General features: G+C 47.1%; 2 protein-coding genes across 3 annotated transcripts; one reads left to right on the forward strand and one right to left on the reverse strand.

Moving 5' to 3' along the window:
- The first annotated feature begins 38 nt into the window (after positions 1–38).
- Positions 39–6,028, forward strand: shtd (anaphase promoting complex subunit 1). Its single transcript, XM_089552061.1, has one exon. The coding sequence runs from the start codon at positions 173–175 to the stop codon at positions 5,900–5,902; it is 5,730 nt and encodes a 1,909-aa protein (XP_089408187.1). The 5' UTR covers positions 39–172; the 3' UTR covers positions 5,903–6,028.
- A 577-nt stretch (positions 6,029–6,605) lies between these two features.
- Positions 6,606–22,055, reverse strand: LOC149335373 (lysosomal-associated transmembrane protein 4A). Of its 2 annotated transcripts, XM_089552064.1 has the most exons (7): positions 21,566–22,054; positions 17,867–18,062; positions 16,462–16,538; positions 15,219–15,437; positions 12,625–12,714; positions 10,137–10,154; positions 6,606–8,022 (listed from the first exon to the last, which is right to left on the reverse strand). In XM_089552064.1, exons 1-7 carry the CDS (start codon positions 21,665–21,667, stop codon positions 7,930–7,932), a joined length of 795 nt encoding a protein of 264 aa, XP_089408190.1. In that variant the 5' UTR covers positions 21,668–22,054; the 3' UTR covers positions 6,606–7,929. The 2 variants fall into 2 exon arrangements, with proteins under 2 accessions (XP_089408190.1, XP_089408191.1); XM_089552065.1 differs by lacking the exon at positions 10,137–10,154 and having other exon boundaries at positions 21,566–22,055.
- Between the last annotated feature and the right edge of the window lie 85 nt (positions 22,056–22,140).

Raw genomic sequence — 22,140 nt, forward strand, 5'->3', positions numbered from 1 at the left:
ACTTGTTATTGTCACCATCATCATCATCGACGGCGGCGTCCACAAGGTTCTGTTTGCTCAAATGCGCGGCGCCCGACTTCAAAACGGGTGGTTTCAGCGCTCTTTGGTGCCCAAATTTGTTCGAAGGTACCCGCCGAGTTAAACAAACGCAAGTCTGGATGACACAGAGGCAATGATTGCTACGGGGGAGCCCCTGGAGTTCGTGCCGTTCGGCTCCCAGTACTTGAAACATCACCCCGGTAACGTTCGGCCCCGGAACGACGGAATCAGCGGCAGTGCGTCGGTCGGCCACGCGAACGCCGTCGAGCTCTCAGAAGCCCTCCAGGGAGTCTCCCTACGCGTGAGCGAACACGGCGACGATGACACTGCTCAGCAGAAAGCGTCGCCGTTCTGGAAGCTCCGTGAGAGTCCGTCCCAGGACGACGACTCTGACGGTGAAGAAGAACTGTTCACGTCGACTGACACCGTGGTGTGGAGCAAGTCCAACGGCAGCTTGCGCTCGGTTATTAAGACATTTAACATCGGCGGGAAGATTCAAGACGCCCTGTGGTGCGACTTTCTGGCATCTGACTACAAGGCAAGGCATCTCGGCGGCAACGTTAACGTGGAGCCGGACACAATGATCCCTTGCGTGTGCCTCTTCGAGGAATACTCCGGTACGCTGCATTGCTTTTCGCGCTCCGGGGGTGACTACACGAGGCCCGTACCCTTCGTCGTTTCGCGCCTGTGGCCCATGCGGTACGGGCTGTTGATTGAACGCCGAGCACGAACGGCGACGCGCTCTCGGCGCCTTTTCGGCGCAGGGGGTGAAAATTCTGCGGCCGGATCAGCGTTGTTCAGCCTTCTACATCCGCTAGATGAAGTGGCGCCTGTAGTGACGCGGACCAAGGTGCACGGCCACATTCCAAAGTTCGAATATCTGCAGTGCAGCGCGGACACCGAAGTCGTGTTCGTGTGCGAGGAGCCGTCACTGTTGGTCATGTTCCACCGGAGCCAGGCGGCGCACAGCGTGTGGGAGGTACGCCGCACCACGGCAGAGGAAGACCAGGTCAACACCACCGCACCGGGCAGCGTTGACCATACCCCTATATCGAACTGCCAGCGCCCACCGGCGGGATCGTCGTCGCGGACTCCCGGTTCTACTTCCCAGGGCCTCGGTTCGCCGGGCGGCTCGCCTCGACTGGCGCACAGTACGCCGCGCTCATCGTTAAGCCTGGCGCAGAACTCCGGACCTCATAACCATTCTCCGCTGGGACACATGGCGTACTTGAGCAGGTCACAGTCTCCGCTGCGCAGCGGCTCGCCCCTGTTCAAGTCGAGCGTCGACAGCAACGTAACCGCGAGCACGAGGCAGACTAGCGACATTTTTTACAACCCTTACGAGATCGAATGCCGTCCGCCTGTACCAGACATCTGTCTCGACAAACTGTGGTGCGAGCCGCAGCCTTCAGGGGAGCGAGCGTCCAAGGCGTTTGTCGCTCGTGACATGGTTGGGAACATGTACCTCTGCTACCACTTGCGTTTCCTCAAGATGCTCAAGCTTGTGAGTTGCATGCAAAGTAGGCCTAGTGCCCGGCCTGTGCTGACCATGTGCGACTCAGTGCCAGCACTCGACGTCCAATACCTGCCATCTCTCAGGATGCTGCTTGTGCTTGACCTGAACCACAGCCTCACTCTCTATGCAGGACCCAGTAGGGTCTGCAAGGTGCACGTGCCATCATTTCTGTTTGCTCCGTCAAGGGAACTTGAGTGTACTACATCTGGTAGTGCTATCCCTCCGCTCCATCGTCGCAGCACCATGGGCAACAGTTGTGGTGCTGACAGCGTGTTAGAAGACATCAGCAATTCTCCTCCTGTGTCTGTGAGTGCCTCCTCTCGTCACGCAAAGATGCTGGGTGAAGATTCGGGACCTCCGCCACCATCACATCACGTATCTCTACAGGATGCTGTAAGGAATCGTGTCACACTGGAATCGTCATCCGGAACATACTATCGACTCAGCATCCCTGCAATGTCCAAGGACAGGATTGTGAAGCGCTGCCTGAAAGCCTTGTCTAGTGTTCTGCCCCAAGAACTAGGTCTGCAGGTGCTCATGAGGTGGTACATGTCTCGCAATGCACCCGGACCTACCGACCTGACAGCTTCGACTGAAATGAATTCCTTTCTGGTCTTTATTCTGGGCACGGTGGGCTGTGTTAGTGGCAGTGGCCGGCAGCAGGCTGGGAGCATGGAAGCTGACCTTGGTACTCCCGTGGCAGTGAAGAAGTCCAAATCAAGTGAAGGAGGCTGCAACGCTGACTGGGATTACTTGATGAAGCAGTCGGGTGGGTCTCTGGCATTGGCATTGAGAGGGGTGCCGAAGCCAGGTCCCAAGATGCCGCTCTTTGTTTCGAGTCCCGATACCTTAGCAAGCACTGTTGCCCCATTGCAGGAGCATGCCTATAGTGTGCTTACTGCTCTCCATCTTGTTTACGAAGATGCAAAGTTGAATGTGCTTGAATGGCCCTCGTTGCCTCGTTTCGCTGAGTTTTTGTACAGGCTGGCTGTCCAGCTGTCCTTGAAGGCATACCAGGATCTATATAGAAAAGATTTTCCTGAAAAAATTGGAAGTCTCGGTGTCCTGTCTGGCACATCAAATCCTGAAAGTAGGCCAAGTAGCCCACCATGGTTTTCTTTGTCACCGCCAAACATATTTGCATGGATTGTCAACAAGATGTCACATCGTGAGAGCAAGTCGCGATTCCTTTATATTTCTGGTACAACAAAGTCTCTCAAGGCAGTTGTGCTTCTTTACAATGTGCTTGCCTGTCCTCTAGAGGATGCAGTTTTTGATGAACTCTTGCAAGATATTTCTGCAGCGCCATTGAAAATGGTCGAAAGCTTTGGATTTTCATTTTCCAAGGAAACTAGTGTAGGAGCAAAGATAGTCGCTCTTCTAGTGAAGTTGGGAATTGACTCGACCCAACTTTCCCGATGGCCTTCAGGAGTTGTTGCGCCTCTTCAAGATGGCATGGTTGAGTGTCAGGACAGCCCATCTCTTGGTTGGGGTTCGACAGCCTATCAGCTGGTCGGAAGGGAGGACCTTGCAGTGCTGACAGCACCAAAAGAGAAGAAATGCCACGCGAAAGTGACTCTGCCAGTGGTGCATGATAAACCGGGATCAAATGTCAGTGACAAGGAGAGTGGCTTCGAGCTCCTCAACCAAGAAATGTGCAAGTTGAAGTTCAGAAAAGACCAGCGTGTGGGCGACGCTTGTCGTTTTCTGCAGTCGTCCATTCCTGTGAGCATTAACATCCAGCAGAGACCAGAAGTGAGTGATCACGAGTTCATGGAAGAACAGGAGCGACACCTGTATGGCCTGTGCATTCGCACTATGGCGCTCCCTGTGGGCAGGGGCATCATGACCTTGCGCACCTGCCAGCCTGTTCTCACAGACCCCCTGCCCATTCCAAAGCTCTGCCTCACGGGACGGGTTCCCCTCCGAAATACCACCGTTGACATGTCCCACATTGAAGTGCCTCCCAACATGAACACGTGGCCGCTATTCCACAACGGTGTGGCGGCTGGGCTGCGCATCTGCCCTGATGCGAGTGATGTGGACTCGAGCTGGATCACCTACAACAGGCCCCGAGCTAGCACAGCCACTGATGCAACCATTGAGCATGCCGGCTTCCTCCTGGGTCTGGGTCTCAATGGCCACTTGGCTTCCCTCAGTACAACATCCGTCCATGATTACATGGTAAAGAACCACGAGTTGACCAGCATTGGCCTCCTGCTCGGCTTGGCTGCTTCAAAACGAGGCACCATGGATCTGGCCAGCACCAAGTTGATGAGCATCCACATTGAGGCCCTGCTGCCGCCAACTTCCACAGAGCTAGACGTTCACCCGCAGGTGTGTGTGGCATCCGTCATGGGGCTGGGGCTGCTCTATGCCGAGTCGGGCCACAGCCAGATGGCAGAAACGCTTCTTGGAGAGATTGGCCGGCCCCCTGGACCAGAGATGGATCACTGTGTTGACCGCGAGAGTTATGCGCTGGCCGCTGGCCTTGCCTTGGGCCTGATCATGCTCGGAAAAGGAGGTTCCCAGTCCCACCATTCTAACCTGCGCATGGCCGACCAGCTGCACCATTACATGGTCGGAGGGCGGGTGAGGCCTACCGGAAACCAGAGGGAAAGGTTTCGCTCTCCCAGCTACCAGATCAGGGAAGGCAATACTGTCAATGTTCATGTCACCAGTCCAGCAGCTACGCTTGCTCTTGGCATGATGTTCTTCAACAGTGGCAACACAGCAGTGGCAGGCTGGATGGCTGTCCCTACCACTCAGTACTTGCTAGACATTGTTCGACCAGACTTGCTCCTTCTGCGGACGCTGGCCTCTGGGCTTATTCTTTGGTCTGAAATCTGCCCAACAAAAGCCTGGATTGAGGGCCACGTGCCTGACGTGGTGAACACTTGTGCATTTCAAAGGCCATCTGAAGAGATGGACATTGACCGCGAGACCATGAACCAGGCCTACTGCAACATACTGGCAGGTGCCTGCCTCTGCTTGGGTCTGAAATTTGCTGGCTCTGCCAACTTGCAGGCATTTGAGATCCTTCGACATTACACCATGTATTTTCTGGACCTGCAGAAGCAGCCAGTGGCTGAGCAAGCGGGACGAAACGCTCTCGAGACATGTCTTCTCACCACCATCCTCAGCCTGTCTCTCGTCATGGCTGGCACTGGTGACCTGGAAGTCATGCGCATCTGCCGCCTCCTCCGGCGGCGCTCCACTCAGGCTTCGAGCCACGTCCTGTACGGTTCTTACCTGGCCACCCACATGGCCTTGGGCTTTTTGTTCCTCGGCGGCACGGAGTTGACCCTGAGCACACGTCCCATTGCCATTGCAGCTTTGCTGTGTTCACTGTTTCCACGTTTCCCCATCCACAGCAGCGACAACCGCTACCATCTGCAAGCCTTCCGACACCTCTATGTGCTAGCTGTTGAGCCACGCCACTTGCTGCCAATTGACACCGTAACTGGCAACGCTGTGTACAGCCACGTAACTGTCTCGTTTAAACCAACGAAGGCCTATGGTCCCTGCGAGTACGTTTTGAAGGCGCCCTGCCACCTTCCAGAACTTGACCTTTTGGAGTGCGTTGCCCTGAATGACTCCCGTTACTGGCCGATCGTCTTCAAGCGCAACAAGAATTGGGACCTCCTTAAATCTGTGCTGACGTCGCGCGGCAGGCTGAATGTCAAGCATAAGGCCGGCTGTCTGCCATATTCCACAGACCCCACGGGTTGCAAGACTGCCCTCGAGCAGAGCGCCATCAAGGACCTACTGCGTGGCTGGTCGTCGCGGTCAACGGTAACCGCCTGCTTTTCGGAAAACACCGTCATCTCAAAGTTTACCGAGTGCTTTCTTCGAGTTCGTGCCTCTGGCGACTCCGAGCAAGCGCTGCAGCATGCCTTCGGCACCATACTGCTGGAGTGCACCATGCGCGAAAGGGTAGACACACTGTCCACCCTCTTCGACCTGTTCCAGACAGCACGCCACGACTTCACCCAGTCGACGCTGCCGCTGTGGCAGGCCAAGATAGCGCTTGCCTACTACCACCACTGCAGGGGCCAGAAGCAGCAGCTCATAGACACCTCCTTTGCCCTCACTCTGCGCGCACGCATCACGGCTGCTGTTGAAGACTGCCTTCCCAAAGAAGAGCTGAGCACGGCTGTGAAAGCGTACCTGAAAGATGAACCTGTGTCCGTGGCGGCACTTCCATTTCTGGTGTGGCACAGCATTTCACATCCCCTGTCAGATACTCAGCATTGTGGCAAAGACCCTGAAAGTTTTCTCGCTTTCTGCCTCGGGCATCCCTTGCTGTCTGCCAACATCGACAAGATCTTGCACTCCTTGTTGTGAACGAGGTGCCAGAACCGTTGCAGGGAAATCACTAATTTAAAAAACATTTCTTGTCCCAGTGAACAGACCAGCAAGTTGCAAGTTTCTTTTGTTAATTTAATAAATGAACATTTTTGTTGTGACCAATCCAGCGAGTAGTCTTCATGTATTCTCTGATGCCACCGATTCTGCAGGGAATGCCCAAATGTTGAGAGCATAACTGTGGCTGGCACTGTGCTGGCTTGGCTAGTACAGTCAGCTCAACAATTTAAACATGAAGGGAACCAAAAAAATGCCTAAACTAGGCTTTGGCTTAGTTGATACATTAGGAGAGAGCCATGTGTGTTTTCTCCCCCTTCGTTCTCTTCTTTCCATTTCTACCTTCAGGATTAGTTGCGTGAAAAATGTTTTCTTCTTTTTCCAGCGACTCTAGTTAAAAAACTCATTCAGATTAATGTGAGCTTTCTTTAACACTTGAGGCAAAACACAGTTCAAATTAGTGTTTGAATTAATGAGAGTCCACTGCAATTCCTTTTTTTCTGACTGGCACTCCAAAACGAACAGTTCTGAGAGGCCACTTTGGGGTGAACTGTCTTGTCACATCTGCTTGAAGAACCCTAGATAATGGTGCATTCTATATCCACGTTACACAATAGGGCAAAACCAACCAACGCTCACTTAGAACCCCTCCTCCATAATTTCAGAAAAGACAGACACACTAAAGTCCTGTTCACTTCCAAATTTTATTCCGTTGCATGCTACATTGCAAGCTACACCACTTTAAACCCCTGGCAAGAAATTGGCTTCTCACAGCACAAGGACATGGGTGCACTACAAGATTCTGTGCACTTGCCGTACAACGAGGAACAAGGGAAATATGCACTGAATTGAGTAGCACCCAAACAAACAACAAAGTATACTCTACGTATAAAACCTGCACTTGTATACATCACAACATGCAAGGGCATTTGCAGGCGACAAGCACAAATTATCTGCCATCTATGTACACCACAACAGCCAACGGTTGGTAAAAGTTGAGTCCCCAGTTTTGTCCCCTACGACAGGCTATGTGCAGCAGTCAAAATGATTGTGGACAGTTCTTTCATCATATAACCTCGTACTCTCCTCAGTATGGTGCACATATATTTTGAAACCTACAATCCATTAAAAGATTCGAAGACTGACCAACACTGAAAGACCTGGATACGCTTAATGAAAAAAGAAACACATGACTAGGGCAAAAACAAGCACCCAATGACAAATGGCAAATATTGAAAGTGTGGTTGGACTTGGGGGGCACAACGAAACCAACTAAATTTTTAAATAAAACTTGGAAAGAGAGCAATTACATTTGATAAAGTTGAATAATGCGTGCTTGTAGATAAAATTGACTGAACTGTCAGGAATATTAAAAAGAAGAGACATTAGCATTAGCAACGAAATCTGCTTGAACCATGCTATAATCATGGATGCCCACAGTGCAATGATCTCAAGCTTTCTTGCGCACCGCATCAACTCCCAAAGCCCAGCAATTCTTGAAATGCCAGCATAATTAACACAGGGAGTGAAGCGCTCGAATGATCTGCATGACCAGCATTTTCCTCTATGTACGTTTTCATTCCACCCATTTCCTTCTTTTTCTCCTTGTCTTTGTTAAAATTTCCACTAATCTGATTTTCCCTCAATTTCATCAAAGCACATCCTTTGAAAGTTGTTTGTTATAAACCGGCAAACGTAGCTGGCACAACTATTTCCTATTTATCCGACACGTCTGAGGAAATGGCGCACTGCTGTGTTGTGCCTGAGACGCCGTGAAATCCTCGGCTAGGACCACGTCGTGGGTGCACTTACAAACAGATGAAGAGAAAGTGAAAAAGGAAAGGGGAAAAAAAAAAAGAAGCAGCAAACACAGCAAAATATACACAAGCTGTCTGGATTTTTGCAACAAGAGTGGGCCATTTCGGATGGCACATGTCGCCCAGGCGCTACGGAAGCTTCAAGTTAGCAGCGATGGCAACCCATCCGACGATTTCCGTGTGCCACTGCATTCAGGTGCTGTGGTGTGGGTACGGAGGGGGTGCGTAGACAGGCACAAACGCCGGCATTTTGGTCGCCGTCTCGTAGTCTGGTGGCAGGAGAGCCTGCAGTTGAAAGAAAAGCGTGAATCGTGAGCGGAGAACATGGTCGGTTGGGGCTGCCGGTTCTGTGACCGCAAGCGTTAAGAGCCAAAATCTGTACCGCCGAAGACCCGAAATGGTTCAAATGGGAGTAGGTTGGGTTTGTAGATCTTCAAATGATGAAAGCTAAAGCGAGTATACTGGTCTGTACATTATGGAACCTACGGAGGTGCCTTGGTTGTGCATACTTGTTCTAACTTCAACTTTTAAGGGAAGTGCAAACTGAAGGCTACAGGTGCATGCTTTTCCAGCAATGCACCTACGAAATGCGGACTCCCCCATTCTTCTAACAGAAAACTCGCCAAAGGTGATAGCCATGCAGCAGAAGCTAGAATAGCGGGGGACTGAAATGAAACAAACAAAAAAAAAAAGCAGAAATTATACTTACAAAGGGAGTCTGGGGTTTAAGCAGGGGAAAAGAAGAAACAACACTTACAATGGTACACTCCATTCGTTACATGCTTCAATGTATATGTATCTATGAAACAAAATTTGAATATTTTGAAACAAGTACTTTGTGACGGCATGGCCATGATAGAATGGCCGGAAGCGAGCAAGGCACACAGTGCTTTTACACACGAGCAGCGTTTAATGGGGGAGACCGAAGACAACTCCTTCCAAATACTGTTGTCAGTAAAAATTGGTTCCATGGCTTTTTCTGGCTACTCTGACGTCCGGTCCGTGTGGCAGCAAAACCATTTACGGCTGAGAAAACTGAACTTGATAATTTGCCCGCCACTCGATTCAAATTGCGGTGTCCACACCGAGGACTGGTTGCTGTCAGTTTGAAGTGAATGGTGATGTAGCTCATTCTCTGGGATACGTGCAAAAAATCGGGCGCGGACGCAAGCAGTTTACTTGCAAAGTCGGCCAGTGACAATGACACATGCATTTAATTTTTTTTCGTCTTTTCTAGCTTACAGAAGCTCCGTTCTTGATGAGAGAGATCTTTGTGGCAAGAATCCATTACCCAATCGGTACAGGTCATATTAAATTCGTCCTCATTTTCCCTTTAAAGCCTGCCATGCATGAGAGAGCTCCTTACACACACCCCCTTCAAAGAGTGGCATTTATGATTAGTAAACAAGCGGTTACCTGCATGCACAATGCAGTTTCCAAGTCACAGAGCAAATGAGGTGGTATTAACACCTGATCACTAAAAAGGGTACTCAGGCAGGACGACAGCCAAAGGGGGTGGACTAAAGGAAACCTTTGGGTGACTTGTATGTGCACCTCAGATGAACTGCGCTTGGTTATATGTGGGCAAGCTGAGAATAGTGGAGAACATGTTCAGAAGAAGGTGATTCATTCCTGTTGATTTATGCCTTGGTTCCTGCCATTATGCTGCCCATTCATTGACTATGCATACCTCGCTGCGTCAAATGCGACATACACTGGTGAGCCTACTTGACAAGCTGCGGAGACAGTTAAATACGATCGAAGAATAAAAATTTCTGGCACTAAGTGCAAAAACACACGAGCACCAGGGGAGAAAATTTGGATTGCATTAATAAATGAATGAATTATTTAAACAAGGTTAATAAAATAAATGAAGGAAAGGAGCCCTCCTCTGCTTCTGTGTACATCTGAGGTACCTTTCATTCCTTTCCAGTCAGACATTCAAATTTCTAAACTGTACATTTTCTGTACATTTTAACTGTACAATCTAAACTGCATAGATTGTTTGGGGTGGGGGCGGAGGGGAGGGCGGGTGGGGTTAAAAAATGTGCATTGTCATTGTGCACACACAAAAACAGATAAGCTAGGCAGCAGAGCTGTAATACCAACTAGCCCAAATGTACACTTTGCTCAGATGTACGTCGTACACCGTGAAATTAAAAATGTACATGCAGGAGCTGGCTTAATGAACCAGCTTCAAATAATGTCATCGGTAAGGTACAGCACCTAAAAATGCTATTTCATTTATCCAGGGCCAAGCAAGTCCCCTGCACTATCTATGCTCAGCATGCAGACGTCATTCTATCTTGTCAACAAATGGGAACTACCAGGCTACAGCTATCCATCAGCAGTTTGCACTATAGTAAAAGCAGCAAAGCAAACAAACAAAAAAAGCCTACCTGGCCATACGGCAACACCTGAAAGTAAAAAAGTTCCACCACACTGTGTCACAAAATTCACTCAGTCATTTCTGTACATGTTGCTGCAGATATCTTATGTAATGTGATAACAACAGGAAAGCTTAATTTACTTGCAAAGGGCCCAGAAACACTGCTGACGACTCTTTCCAGTGTTTATCTCAGTCAGTCCTGATCCCTGGCAAGCCTGTTGCATTGATACGGTCTTCGCTTCATCACTGAATATATGTACTAGCATTCTGACATAAGCTACTTCCTTTCCCACCGGAAGCCAAAACCAAGCTTCCGAATCCGAACTGTAGACATGATGTCACAAGTCAGGCTGAGGTCGCACGAGACCACAAAAACAGTGTTATAATTGTTGCTTCATCATTTTAATTCGCTTCAAATTTTACACAAGCCTTTCTCATGAGGCAGAATCAAATTATAGGAACAGTAGAACAGTGGAACACTGCCATAGCAAATTCAGATATCATAAAAGCTTGGATATAGTAAAGTAAAACCTTGGTCTCATTTCACCTTTCATAGACAACTGTACATTATTTTTTTTTATAGTAAAGGCATCTTTAATAATATTAATAAAAAAATGACAACAGTAAAGAGCGTCTACGGTGACGTACAGTCGGAGACAAAAGTCTGTGGACCACGCGTTCTTCAAATGAAGCCAGTGGCTGGAGACCACACTTGTGGAGATGAAAAACAAAATTTTGATTTTCATCTCCATAAGTGTGGTGCTATCGGCTTCGTTTGAGGAATACGTAGTCCACAGACTTTTGCCCCCGGCTGTACTTCCCGCAGAATGATAACACCGCGGTGGACACAGAAGGCGATAAAATGGCGCTCTTTGAGATGGCTTCACCGCCTGGCTCGTGACCTGAGAGGAGAAGCCAACTTTTCGAAGGCCTTGGGGACAACGAGGCAAAGCGCTCAGTACGCACACGCAAAAAAAGTAAAGCTGGCTAAGAATGTAGAAAGAAGGTGGCGCGGGCACTGAGAAAGGAAAGACAACGAAAGTGCAGTGAGGAGTAGCAAAGTGGGGAAGAAAAACTCAAGGGGACAAGAAAGCGTTAATGGGTCCCTTCAGCTTCCTGGGGATCTCTTTACGTATCACTTCACAGACAAGCATACTGTTCTCCCTTTCAACTCACCCTTACAATACAATATGATTACAGATCCATCCCATGCAAGCATTCCTTCTCTGATGCCTGGGTTCTGCCTACATGCCCATACCATATATGGGGAACTGGTCATTCTCTATGTTACATTGATAGACTGCGGAGAGTCCTAATTTCACTCCTGGTGCAGCGATTAAGCAATGCGCACTTCTCCGGCAGGTGCATGTTTCAAACACAGCCACCACAGTGGGGCTTGTGGGACCCAGGTTTCTCTCGTTGAGCAACTTCTCATGACCAATCATTAGTTTAACTGCCGCCTGGCAGTGGCAGTCAACTGTGGGCAGCTTGCTTGCAATCCAATCAGCAGGCTGTGAAAATGCCACAGGGTCACGTGACCGAATTGGAAAGTGAAACACCTGCTTTTCTCAACACACTGCTGCCGCCGAGGTTGAGGCTGAACAGGACCCATAATGCTATTGCGTTATAACAGAGGGCAACTGATCCAGCACAGGGTAGCACGAAGCAGCAGAGGTACAGAGGTGTGGTGGCACTTCGTAGGTTCTACTCCATACCGCAGTTTCTGCGACTCTCACAAGACCTCAGCCGCAGCTGTGAAGTCACAGCTACAGTACAGCTGTTGAAATTGAACCCAAAACTAAATAAAGAAAAAATTCCAATGTAAACTGGGTGCAGGCGAATTTCACATGGTGATCTGTATTTATCAATGTCACGAGCATCATTCCAAAGCAAGAGCATGTGAAAAATGTCCTGGTGTCCCTACTTCTTTAACACATATGATTATCACCTATCATCATGTTGGCACCATCATATCATCCATTGCGTACCATATTCACACCAGCCTCCTATTACAGATCATATTAGTACCATCTATCACAGCACCTGTCATCCTTTGTACGTATCATTGCAAGATTATTGTCTGACACTATCACTATGCTCAACATAAAGAATAAAAGCTTGTCCCAGCACAATCTCCTGAGCAGTGGGAGCCCTGAGAGCACTGCACCGAGTTATATGCATGTGCAGGCTTTACACTGGACACATGCCGGCAAGCTCCACTTTACGCACGTTAGAAATGCCGAGATGGCAGGAAAAGCCCTGCATACAAAAACAACAACAAAAAAAAGATAGCACAAAGATGAGTGTTTCAAGGCCCCGTGTACTAATGCAGAAACAAAACAGCAAACATGAATGCTGGCTGCAAACTGCTCCTCAGCAAAAGCCCATAAAAGTGAACATGCTGCCACAAGTATGAGCAAGTGCTCTAGTGTTTGAATAAGGAACGAAATGCCACCACAAAAGGGCAATACCGTTTTTCGGAACGAGAGTGCACGTACCTCAGAGTCTGACTCGACATCAGCAAGGCTTGCCTCTTGCCTCATTCGCAGGTATTTGTAGCAGGACCAGACAATTCCCATCACATAGGCCTGAACAAGAAAGGACCACAGGTCAGGCTAGCAAGTTGCTTTCGACCAGAAAACTAAGGCATGCAATGAAGCCATCTTGCTAGCACTTATACATTACCAGTGTTCATCACCTAAGTGTTGTATCTCAGAAGAAAGATTTCTTCCACTATGCAATGTCTCCGAGACTCAGGCTGTTGGGCTACCTATGTTCCTGATGTGTGTGTTAAACTGGCATCTAAGAAAAATTTTTAGGCATAAAGCGTTTAGGAGGTGGCTATCCACAGGCTTTTGCAGGGCACTTTGGAGTACACAAAATCTTTCACCCTCAGAATATCAAAGTGACAGGAAGAAGCTTTTGAGTGACTGTTTGGTGGCCCACTGAGCTTCTTAAAAATCAAAACCGTTAAGCCATATACACCTAGTGTCCTGTATGTAAGACACACAAATGTTAATTGTGTTAAAACTTGCACCCACTAGCACAGGTTCAAGGGGCTTCAAACTTTTCCAGTGCCAGAGTTCCGTTGTGTGCGTTCAGTTTTGTGCGTTGCATGCATTCACAAAGAGCCGCAAGTCTTCTCTAGTAGCAAGGGAGCAGATCCGAAACCACATCGTGACTCCGCAAGAAAAACAAATAATTTCTGAGCATTGCCACCAGAAAAACACCGCATCTGATGAGAAGTGCAATTTTAAAGTCAACGTCAAATTTTCGAAGCTTTACCGCACATAATAAATACCACAGATGCCTATAATCCAACGACGGCTTAAAAGTTGGTGTTGAGAAAAAATTCCGTCAATAAAAGGATGATTCTGAAGTCAAATAAATATCTTCTATGAAAAAAACATTAAAATTTTCATACTATGAAAGACTTGGCATAATGGGTAGATGAAGACTCAGCTAGCTGTCAATGTTCTCATACATCATACAAAATGCACATGCCCAACGCCAACAACTAGGTAAGAAAAGAAGATTGAAGAAACCACTAAGACATTGTAATGCATTAGCATCCATACTGAGAGATTTAAAAAGCAGCCATTTCCTCAAAGACTTCATAGGCTTTACCTAGCCTATGAACCAGTGACTTTGGAAGCAAATGGATCATGGCCACGTTAAACCAGAGTGCTTAACTTTCTAATTCAGTACCGAGTACCTTTAGGCACGCATAAAAAGTTAATTCTCCTTGCGCTACAGTGCAAGTTTGCTGAAAAACCTAACTATATAAAGCAGCGGCCCCATAAAACAGCATATTTTCATTCTTTTGGGATCGTAACGTAAAAACATTTTTTCTTTCCAACTTATTTTCTACCTAAAACTCAAATTTCTTGCATGATGCGATTTACTAATTCTTCGACACTTCACAGTCAGGCATCATGAATTTGAAACAAACAGCACATGCCTTTACCGAACTTTGGCACAAATAATGCCTGAGTCCAAAACTCGCACAAAAGTGTTGCTAACGTAGCTGGACATACAAAAATATGGATCACACCACTTCCACAGTAGAATAAGAGTGGCATCAATGAGAGCTAGAGGTACCTCTCCATGAATGGAGATGAGCTAAACTCACAATTCAATACATCCTCTGCCTGTCAATCTAATTAGAGGGAAGATTGCTTCGAAGAGGCGGCATATTTTTGGAAAAGCATGAATGAAGAGAGGCCATCCTTGGCCAGTCCTATAGGACATATTTTCTACCTTGCCTTTTTTGGCAGCCACTGGTTACTGCAACGAGATAGTAGCGAAGCATGGCTGGATCTAACCTAGTAAAAACTGCCCGTGTTCTAAAGCAATACAGTAGTAAAAGGGACAGCTGGACAGACCACCAAATGACCAAATGGTTGTTGCAGGTGCATTTGACCTGCAAGAAGCAGCACTTGTGCCTTAACAACTGTCACATGTGCATCAACAGACAAGAAAGTCATGTCGTTCGAAAAGACCTAAAAGAACTTTTTCACACTGGCTTTCTTGATTTGTTTATTTCCGACAGCAACATGCTCTATCCACTGGCTGGTGCCTCCTTTGCCTTGCTGTTATTCTATTCGTTACTTGTTTCCTTTGTGTGAGTACGTATCTCCTGCAATGATTTCTCAGCTGTGAGTCAGCTCTAGCTCCACGCCCCTCTTTAGCCATCGTGGTGGCTCAGTGGTTACGGCGCTCGGCTGCTGACCCAAAAGGACGCGGGTTCGATCCCGGCCGCGGCGGTGAAATTTCTTTGGAGGAGAAATTCTAGAGGCCCGTGTACTGTGCGGTGTCAGTGCACGTTAAAGAACCCCAGGTGGTCGAAATTTCCGGAGCCCTCCACTACGGCGTCTCTCATAGCCTCAGTCGCTTTGGGACGTTAAATCCCATAAACCAAACCATGCCCCTCTTTGACTGGTCCATAGTTGTTTTGCACCGTTGGTTCATCACGATTCCAAATCAATGCTGTAATGTGATAGATGATGATGACAGTACGGAGACAGTGTTGCTCGACTATCTAGCAATCTGAAGACAGAACACAGGTATCCCGACTCTGCTATCTGCCCACCTTGATCATCATGCAGGCGACAAAGCCAATCATGACCACGGTGCAGAGCCACTGGGGGTCGAGGCGCAGCAGCTCCTTCTGCAGGGGCAGGTCCCGCGACGAGGCCACCAGTCGCCGGACGTCTGGCATGTAGGAGAAGTAGCCCACCACCGTCAGGGCTGACAGGACAAAGTCAAAGACTTGCAGGCAGAAGAAGGGCATCAGGTACGTCGGCTGGCCCTGAAAACAGGTGGCAGCACATGTCAGCGAGGAACCTGAGGGAGTGCAAACACTCCCCAACCACCGAACCAGCAGACATCAATATCCTCGAGCTTCATGAAATTCCTTCGGATATGATCAAATTCAATTTAATACACACACACACAAAAAAAGCACGCCAATTTTTCTCCTTGCGTTGCACGAAGTATGAACCCGTAAACCCACAAGTGCTCAGAACAGAGATTTCCATCTACTGTGACGAGACGCACCAATGTCACACCGCCAGACACAGTTCTTGCACTGAAGTTGATTTTTAGTATGCAAGGCCTTTATTTGCTAGCACGCTTGGAGGTTAAGGGTCAGCCCATGTCCTGGGAATAGCTCGATAAAGCCCACTCAAAAACAACCCATGGCAGTGTTTTAGCAGTGCTTATGGACCTCTCCCGAGCCAACAATCATTAAATCGGTAATCACTGAACATGCCCGTGTAATAATTCGACCATCACCGAGTTAGACGGCTGCTCGTTCAATAATCGTCTAAAAGCCGTGGAACCCTAGAAACCTACTCAACCTTTTCTTCAACATCTAAGAGAATCTTAATTTTTTTCAACAAAAACTCAAACGCAACACAGCTGGCACAGTTTTTGTGGTGTACAGTTTGTTCAAATATAAGACATGATTACAGCTGGTGCAAAAGCTGCCAATGACAAGTGATCAGCTAACAATGACCTCAGAGACGAGTGCATTAAAAGACACCTGTGCCAGCAAACTTGCTGCTACCTTAGTTAACTGCAAATGATCACACCATTTTCACTGTTTGCAGTTACAATTTCCTTTTTTAAAACTTTCGGCATACAAGTGCATGCATGGCCAAAACCAACAGCTACGGATCCTATCTCTTCTCCTAACAAACTCTACTTGCTCGTGCACAGCATTCTTGTTTCCTCTCTTCTTTCAGTGGTCGCTTCCTCGTTAAGTTGATGCCATACCAGTTAGCCTAACTCATAATGCTTTTTGCCATTGAAGTGCTGTGTGAATAGCTTACCCATATAGTTCCATACAGCAGCAACAGGGTGACGACTCCTGTGCAGACGGTTATGGCCAGGGCCACGTGGAGGTCCTCTGCAAAGTGAACAGAGGGTATGTCAGCCTGGTGCATAACATTGTTAAGAAAAGAAAAAAATTATGACGGTTAATCACATCTGACCAAAGGGCAGATGTAAATGTGGAATGCTCAGTGACATCACGCACTAGGCAAGGCACGTGAAAAACATCTGTTGCACCCTCTAAAGCATAACCATCTAATGTGGCATGTCTATTCTGCACGCTGGCTGGTTTCACATCGCCACTTGGAATCCCGTATAAATGAGAATTTGACACTGATTCATGCTACAGACAGACCTGAAGTTTTGCAGCTGAAGTTTTGAAGTTCACTTTGATTTTATCAGGTTCGCACCTAAATACTTCACTATGCTAACTGCCAGCATTTCGTGGTAGAAATCTGCACACTAAAGCTGATGTACGAATATGCAGTGGTTGAGACCAGAACAAATCTTTTCTGCCATGTGCCAACCATACTTTGAACCTATCAGCTCATTTGCTGAACATTTTTTCAGTGTAGCAATTACCAGAAACAAGCAAAACTAAAATAAAAACTTGACCCTTGCTACAGTTTCAACGTTCCCAAGAGACAGCGGGCTACAACATGTAGTATTTTTGCAGTGTACTAAATTAAAGAAGCCAGAGATCAATACCGCATCTCTTCTGTCAGAATGCCGACATTTTTTCTAATGCTGTTACAGAGATATAATTGCTAGCAATGTAACAAAATGTGTTCGCTAAACATAACAGATGCAACACATGGACACACACCCTAAGGCCTGTTGTGTCCTTTCAAGTTAACTAAACTAAAACTATAGCTTATTATCAAAAGAAATTTAAAGAGGGTTAGTATTCCAGGAACTTCGAAGAGTCACCTACAATTTAACTGATGGATTTTTACATGCTGAACCTATAACCTGAGCCAAGAGACACCCTACAATGTGACCCAGATTAATTTCAACCACCTCGAATTAATCTACCATCAACTCTGTAAACACCAGCACCACCCCACCCACCACCCTTACCCCAACACACACAAACTGGCTTCCATGATTCACACTTTTCAAATGAATGGGCCAGGCCTTGATGTCACAATCAACCTGCACTTAGTGACAAGTATACATTCAGGCCATACAGCCACCCGCAAATGGCCACATTACTGAGCACAACCTCACCTCAAATGAAATCCCCGAAAGAGATGTCAAAGGGGAGGCACAGTGCTCATACGAACAAGTGTGCCACAGGTGGCTAGTGTAACACCAAGATTCCACCTTTAAACGTCCGGGTAAGGCAGCGATACGTAGGTAAGTAAGAGCAAGGGCGTCACATGAGCAGAGCCCAGCACTCACCGTCGTGGATGCTTGCCAGCTTTGGGTCGTTGGCCATGTCCGACAGTTGGTGGTTGTAGACGGACGGGCGAAAGCGGGTGATGAAGCTGCCCGACAGCTGAGTGGTGGCTGAGCCCCCATTTCCGTACAGCTTCTCAAACAGCTCCGGCCGCAGCATCATGCTCACCAGGATGGCCAGGGCAAGGACATGGAGAATCTAGGATGGGCAAAACAGATGGTGAGAACACTGCCGCAGAAGTTATGAGAGGTGCCATCCCGTGCTGTCTGCAGCGTCATGATGCACCTGTACACACCAGGAGCGTTTTACAGAAGTAATTTTATGTCATCTCCGCATAGGACCCACACACCTGACACATAACCTCTTACTCACTAATCAAGAGAAACCACTTTGTGAAAGATGTGGAGACGAGCCCACACTAAACCATATTTTATTGTCTAGCTCGAAACTTGAAGTACTTTACTCAGTTTTATAATGAACACATCCCTTTGCATCCATTACTGCTCTTAGGAGATAATGCAATTGTTGATATACCTCATGTTTTTACATTTTTAAGAGAAGCTGGCCTGCTTGACAAATTGTAACTTTTAGCATAGCGCCTCACTTGCCTTTGATGCGCCTCAGCCACTTTCTCATTCCTGAGAAAAAGGCTGAGGTGCCTATTTCATTGGTTAGGAGCCTCGAAATCCTTGCCTTGCCAAGGATGGTCGCCGAGGTTACCTGACTGTCTTTGAAAACTCTTACCATTTGCCATTAAAAAAAAAAAATCCCTTTATCTTCGCTAAGCGGAACAAAATAACTTTTGAACCCCTTTACACCAACATTGTTTTACACGTTTTAGAAAGCCCTGAATAAAAGAATTCTCAATACCTAGTGTTTGGCGCATGATAGCCTCAGATGCTTATGCGCTACTAAACCCAACACAACACAACAACACATGATGCAAAGCGTGGAGTTACTCCTGTTTCATCTGACCTGCTGCTATTGCCCGCAGAAACCTGGAGGTTTCTAGCAGAGCAACCGGAACTTGCTACTAATGCCACTGAAAATAATAGCTTTAAGGAAAGCCAGTTCTTCAAAACAACACGACATAATTGTTTGTGCAACCTTTCAACGTTTGCGCGTGCACAGTTTTCTTGCTCATCATTTGGGACGTATTCCAATTTCATTCAGTTGCAAGCGTGGCACCCATGTTGTTTTAAAGCTGCATTCTTCGTTTCAACATTATGTCTGACCAACTGGTCCTCTCTTCTAAACAGTTAAATAACCTAAACTTAGGTTATTGCTGCATGCATGCACTCAAAAGAGTGCCCGCGATAACTTCTTCACGAGGCAACAGTGAATCGGAATGAACACAATGCTTACTTATTTGAAGGCAGCACTGATTATCGAGTAGTTCCCCCCCCCCCCCCCCCCCCCCAAAAAAAATGTTTGAACGACTGACTGCATAACATGACCTTGAATGAATATGCTCTACATTTCTGTCTGTTCATATTCAGCTGCACACTATTCGCAAATTTACACCCTAAAATAGCCCAGAAAGCACTCTCATTAGTTAGAAATAACTAAATTACTAGTTAAATATACAAATCAAGCTCTATGATACCAATATTTTGCATCATTATATAAATGTGCCCATGACTTAAATGATAATTTGCTTTTGATATGTTTGCTTCACTGTTAATATTGAACCATAAAAACGCCTAACTCAAAGAAAGGCCTTTTCCTATTAAAAGCCACTCGATAATTCCAATTAGCAGCATGCACATTCACTCCTGAAATAAACTACAACAGAGACAGATTCAAAAGATGGTATGCCATGCTCATATATGTCGGCACACTAAAGTCACAGTTGACTTTTTACATGGTGTACATTGCTTCCTGTACCGAATGTTACACAAACTTTCCGTTAATAGCTGAGTAACCTGCAAGCATTACAAAAGCTTTTATGTTCCAGTTGAATTACAAGAGTCTGCTTCACCATATGATTGTATAAAAATTTCTAGCTGAGACTAAATTGTAATTCACAGATATGAAGTGCCTGATTTTCGAAGATGAGCGAAGAGCTTGAGACGATAACAATAGCTTCACAACAGAGTTTACTTAGGCAGCGAGCAGAGATGTGAACACATAAGCCTATACATTTTTGATACCGTATATTAATTTCTGTAAGGTGTTGGTGGTCTCTGTCTGGAGACATATACTTTGTCGATAGCTTTGTAATGAGAGTTTACAAATCTGTTCTTGCAAGACCAATATGTTATTGCACACTGAACTTTGATTTCAAAGTTAGCACACTCATATACAGTACCAACTTATTGTCGATTGCTTTTGTCTTATTCCGCGTTATACAGTACCTTTAAACATAAGCTTGATTTTGTGCTTACTTGCATTTGAGATCCATTACAGAAACAAGTATGAATAACTCTGTCCTCGCCCACAGAAAAAGCGTTCAGCCATACTTCAGTTGAGTAGATACAAAGCATAGAACAGAATACGTATAAAGTCACAAGTAGTAACAGCGTTCTAGACAGCTAGCCAGTGTAGTTTTGGTGCATGTGCCTAGAAAAGGGCACAAAACGAGTCGCACGAAAGCAGCTCTTTGAGCACAGGTTGTGATATTGAATAAATTAACTGGAATCAAGTGCCAACTGTGGAAGTGAAACCGAATGATTCAAGCTTCAAGCTATGGCATTATTATCTGATAAAGCAGATCCTGAGGCTTTTTTTTTTTACTTTGTCAGTAGCATGCATAAATGCATGCACAAGCGCATTATGCAATAACCACTGTTATGACGTGCTTCCGCCCTGAACTGGAGACAACAGCAATTATTAATATGCTCAATCTACCAATGCCACTTTACTGAAACACTCATTTATTAACACAATCTATCCTGGGAAACATTTTTCGTACATTGTGTCACTGATATATCACCACACACCCAGCAAAAGCAGCCCAATGGCTGCTTGTTTGTTACTGTTATCACTGTTGCAAGTTTTAAGACATCCTTTTATTACCACCTGCTCCCAACATACGCACTGCATAGATTTATAAAAAAAAATGAGCAATGCAGTCAGAAACGACTAGCCATCACTTGAGGATAATGTTATGCGAGGGTAGGGTATGTACACAACAATAAGTTTTCCACGCGATTCTATGCGGTAGCAATAGGTCAAACGGTAGTCTCAGCAGATGTGAAGGCGCGGTGGGTTAGAAGTGTGATCGACGTTTTCACCCTCTTGAAAAACAAAAAACAACCGATATCTTCAATGCTCTATAGAGAAAAAGAAAAACGCGAGAAAACTCCGTAGAAGCAAGCGACATTCGAGAAAACCAGCTGGCATTTCTCAACGCGGGGCGGAGCAGCGTCTCGCAAGTGTTTTGAGAAGATTCACTCTCTCTCTGCGACATGCACGTTGCCCCAAGAACATCGAAACGTGTGCCGCCCACACAGAAGGAGCCGTCTCTACACTTAATGCCGAGACGCTCGGCAATCACTGTCACAACTATCGACCACCGCTGCCAATCGTTGCTAGCTAGCTCTTTATTTCCCTCCCCCGTCACTTGGTAAATCCCTTGGTGCGCGCCGTTACCTGCGCAACGCAATGGAGTTGTAGTTGATAGACAAGCAACAGCGAAATGCCAGCATGACGCAGAAACCTAAATGCAAATCAGGCACGCGACAACGACCCCAACTCACCAAATGCCAGATGCCCAGAATGACCGTGCCTGTGCGAACATGACAGCAGAAACAGCAGCGAAACGCGCTGTGGTTCGCAAGGTGGTCGCTCTTCCTGCGCATGTTGGCGGTCTCGGCTACGCAGTCACGGTCGCGACGCTACGCTTGACGACTTCACGCACACCGCAGCAAACACGACGCTGTGATCACAGGCTTGCCGCCGCCGACTCGTAAATTTTAAGCCTAAGTTGTTGTTGCCCGCTGGTTGTTTCCGCACTGGAGGTGACGTCGGAGGTGCGCCGCTCCTCGTTCTGGCTCGCTCTCAGGATCGGCCGTCAGGGTGACGGCAAGGAGATTCCAACGCGTTACTGATACGCAGCAGCAGCTGCGATCGCGATCTCCGGTATGCACGCAGCGACGCGCACACAAGACCAACGCTCGCAGCGCAGCCGGCGCGGCGAACGCAAGCGGAAGGCGAAACTGCCAGGCGAAACCACGGCGGCGCCGGCGAAGATCACGGGCCCATGCTTAGCGTGCTTAGCGCATGCGCGCGCGCCGTCCATTTTTTTCGCGTTTTCCTCCCTACTTGCATACTC

Source organism: Amblyomma mixtum, chromosome 7 (genome assembly GCF_055824585.1).
Source record: "Amblyomma mixtum isolate Tamu chromosome 7, ASM5582458v1, whole genome shotgun sequence".
Lineage (NCBI taxonomy): Eukaryota > Metazoa > Arthropoda > Arachnida > Ixodida > Ixodidae > Amblyomma > Amblyomma mixtum.

Excerpts from the sequence above, each read along its gene's own strand:
- shtd (XM_089552061.1), top strand. The coding sequence starts at position 173 with ATGATTGCTACGGGGGAGCCCCTGGAGTTCGTGCCGTTCGGCTCCCAG.
- LOC149335373 (XM_089552064.1), bottom strand. The coding sequence starts at position 21,667 with ATGCGCAGGAAGAGCGACCACCTTGCGAACCACAGCGCGTTTCGCTGC. Across the intron at positions 18,063-21,565 it reads TTCTGGGCATCTGGCATTTG|ATTCTCCATGTCCTTGCCCT; the intron begins GTGAGTTGGGGT and ends TGCCCATCCTAG. Across the intron at positions 16,539-17,866 it reads GCTGGCAAGCATCCACGACG|AGGACCTCCACGTGGCCCTG; the intron begins GTGAGTGCTGGG and ends TTCACTTTGCAG.